The sequence below is a fragment of the Sinocyclocheilus rhinocerous genome, unplaced genomic scaffold (assembly GCF_001515625.1).
Source record: "Sinocyclocheilus rhinocerous isolate Xijiao unplaced genomic scaffold, SAMN03320098_v1.1 scaffold2145, whole genome shotgun sequence".
NCBI lineage: Eukaryota > Metazoa > Chordata > Actinopteri > Cypriniformes > Cyprinidae > Sinocyclocheilus > Sinocyclocheilus rhinocerous.
Genome location: NW_015670983.1, coordinates 302,856 through 304,237, shown reverse-complemented (window position 1 = coordinate 304,237; position 1,382 = coordinate 302,856). Strand labels below are relative to the sequence as shown.

The 1,382-nt window shown below is 40.4% G+C and overlaps 1 protein-coding gene across 1 annotated transcript in view; it reads left to right on the top strand.

The window, feature by feature from the left end:
• The window catches only part of LOC107734592 (SH3 and cysteine-rich domain-containing protein 3), an 11,439-nt gene extending 10,304 nt beyond the window's left edge, over positions 1-1,135 (top strand). Inside the window, 2 exon segments of the mRNA XM_016546586.1 lie at positions 569-655; positions 806-1,135. Coding sequence (XP_016402072.1) covers positions 569-655; positions 806-1,135 — 417 coding nt within the window.
• Positions 1,136-1,382: the final 247 nt, after the last annotated feature.

The window sequence follows — 1,382 nt, the reverse complement described above, 5'->3', positions numbered from 1 at the left end:
CGCACTCACTCACTCACACACACACACACACACACTCACTCACTCACTCACACACACACACACACACACACACTCACTCCCTCACTCACTCACTCACACACAATACATTCAGTGTGGTTTTTGTATTATTTATAAGGTACAATATGATAGTATTTATTAATATTTTGAATTAGCTTTTAATTGTATGTTTTCAATTATCATTTTAATTTTATTGTAAGTTTAGTAATTTTGTTATGCGCTTTTGTCATTTTTTTTATTTTGTATTATATTTTTTATTATATTTCTATTTCTGGAACCTTCAATGAATTAAAAAAAAAAAAATATATATATATAATTACACTGTAACAAGGACACCTTAAAATAAAGTGTAACCCATTTTTAATAGTTCTTGTTAACAACAACCACACTGGTTACATTATTGATTTGGTTATTAGATTATTCAGAACACACATGAATACACTTCTGACATGTTCACGTATCACTTTGACGTGCAGAGCGAGTGTGTTTGCACGAGCACAGGACGTGAATATTCATTGTCTGTTTCATCTGTTTGTCCTGGTTTGCACAGATTGTGGTGAAGAAGGGTGAGGAGGTGAACGGATATCTGAAGGTCAGCTCGGCTTCTTCCCGCCGACATCTTACAGGAGATCTGAGTGTGTGTTTGCTTCGACACAGGAGGAAAATCTTAAATATTATGACATATAGAAATAGTATGTGAGTTTTGGAGTTTATAGCAGCATATTTTTGATGATGTGAAGAGACCCTGTTGCAGACGTCTCCTCTCTGTCTGTCTGTCTCCTGTCAGCGACTCAGTAGTGTCTTTATAAGTATGTGTAGCGGCGCGCGGCTGTCAGCGGTGGCGAGGCTAAGCTTCAGCACTCGCATGATCGGCCAACAGCAGCCCCCGTCAGATACGGGTCACTTCCTGTTGATGGCAGACGTCACGCGCGGAGGACAGCGGCGGCGTGACATCAGACCGGCCGTGTCTCAGTTCACCTCTGACCTCTGTCAGCCGCAGACGCCTCATGGAGCTCAGACAGAGACAGAGGAGACGCAGACGGACCTGAACGCAAAGTACTTCAGAGATCAGAAACATTCAGTTCTGATCAATTCTAGAACTGATTTAGCTGATTAGAGGCCAGCAGTGCTCACGCTCTGTGTTTTTCCCTTTCATTTTCTCCAAGAAATTCTTTAATAAAGAGTTCATGAGTCGAAACGCCCAGATCAACGATGAATCGTGACTGAAAACATATCATTTGTTTAAGAAGAGGAAAACTTGAGCTCTTTTGCTGTGATTCCTGTTTAGATAGATAGATAGATAGATAGATAGATAGGCGGATGGATAGGCGGATAGATGGATAGATAGATAGATAGATAGATAG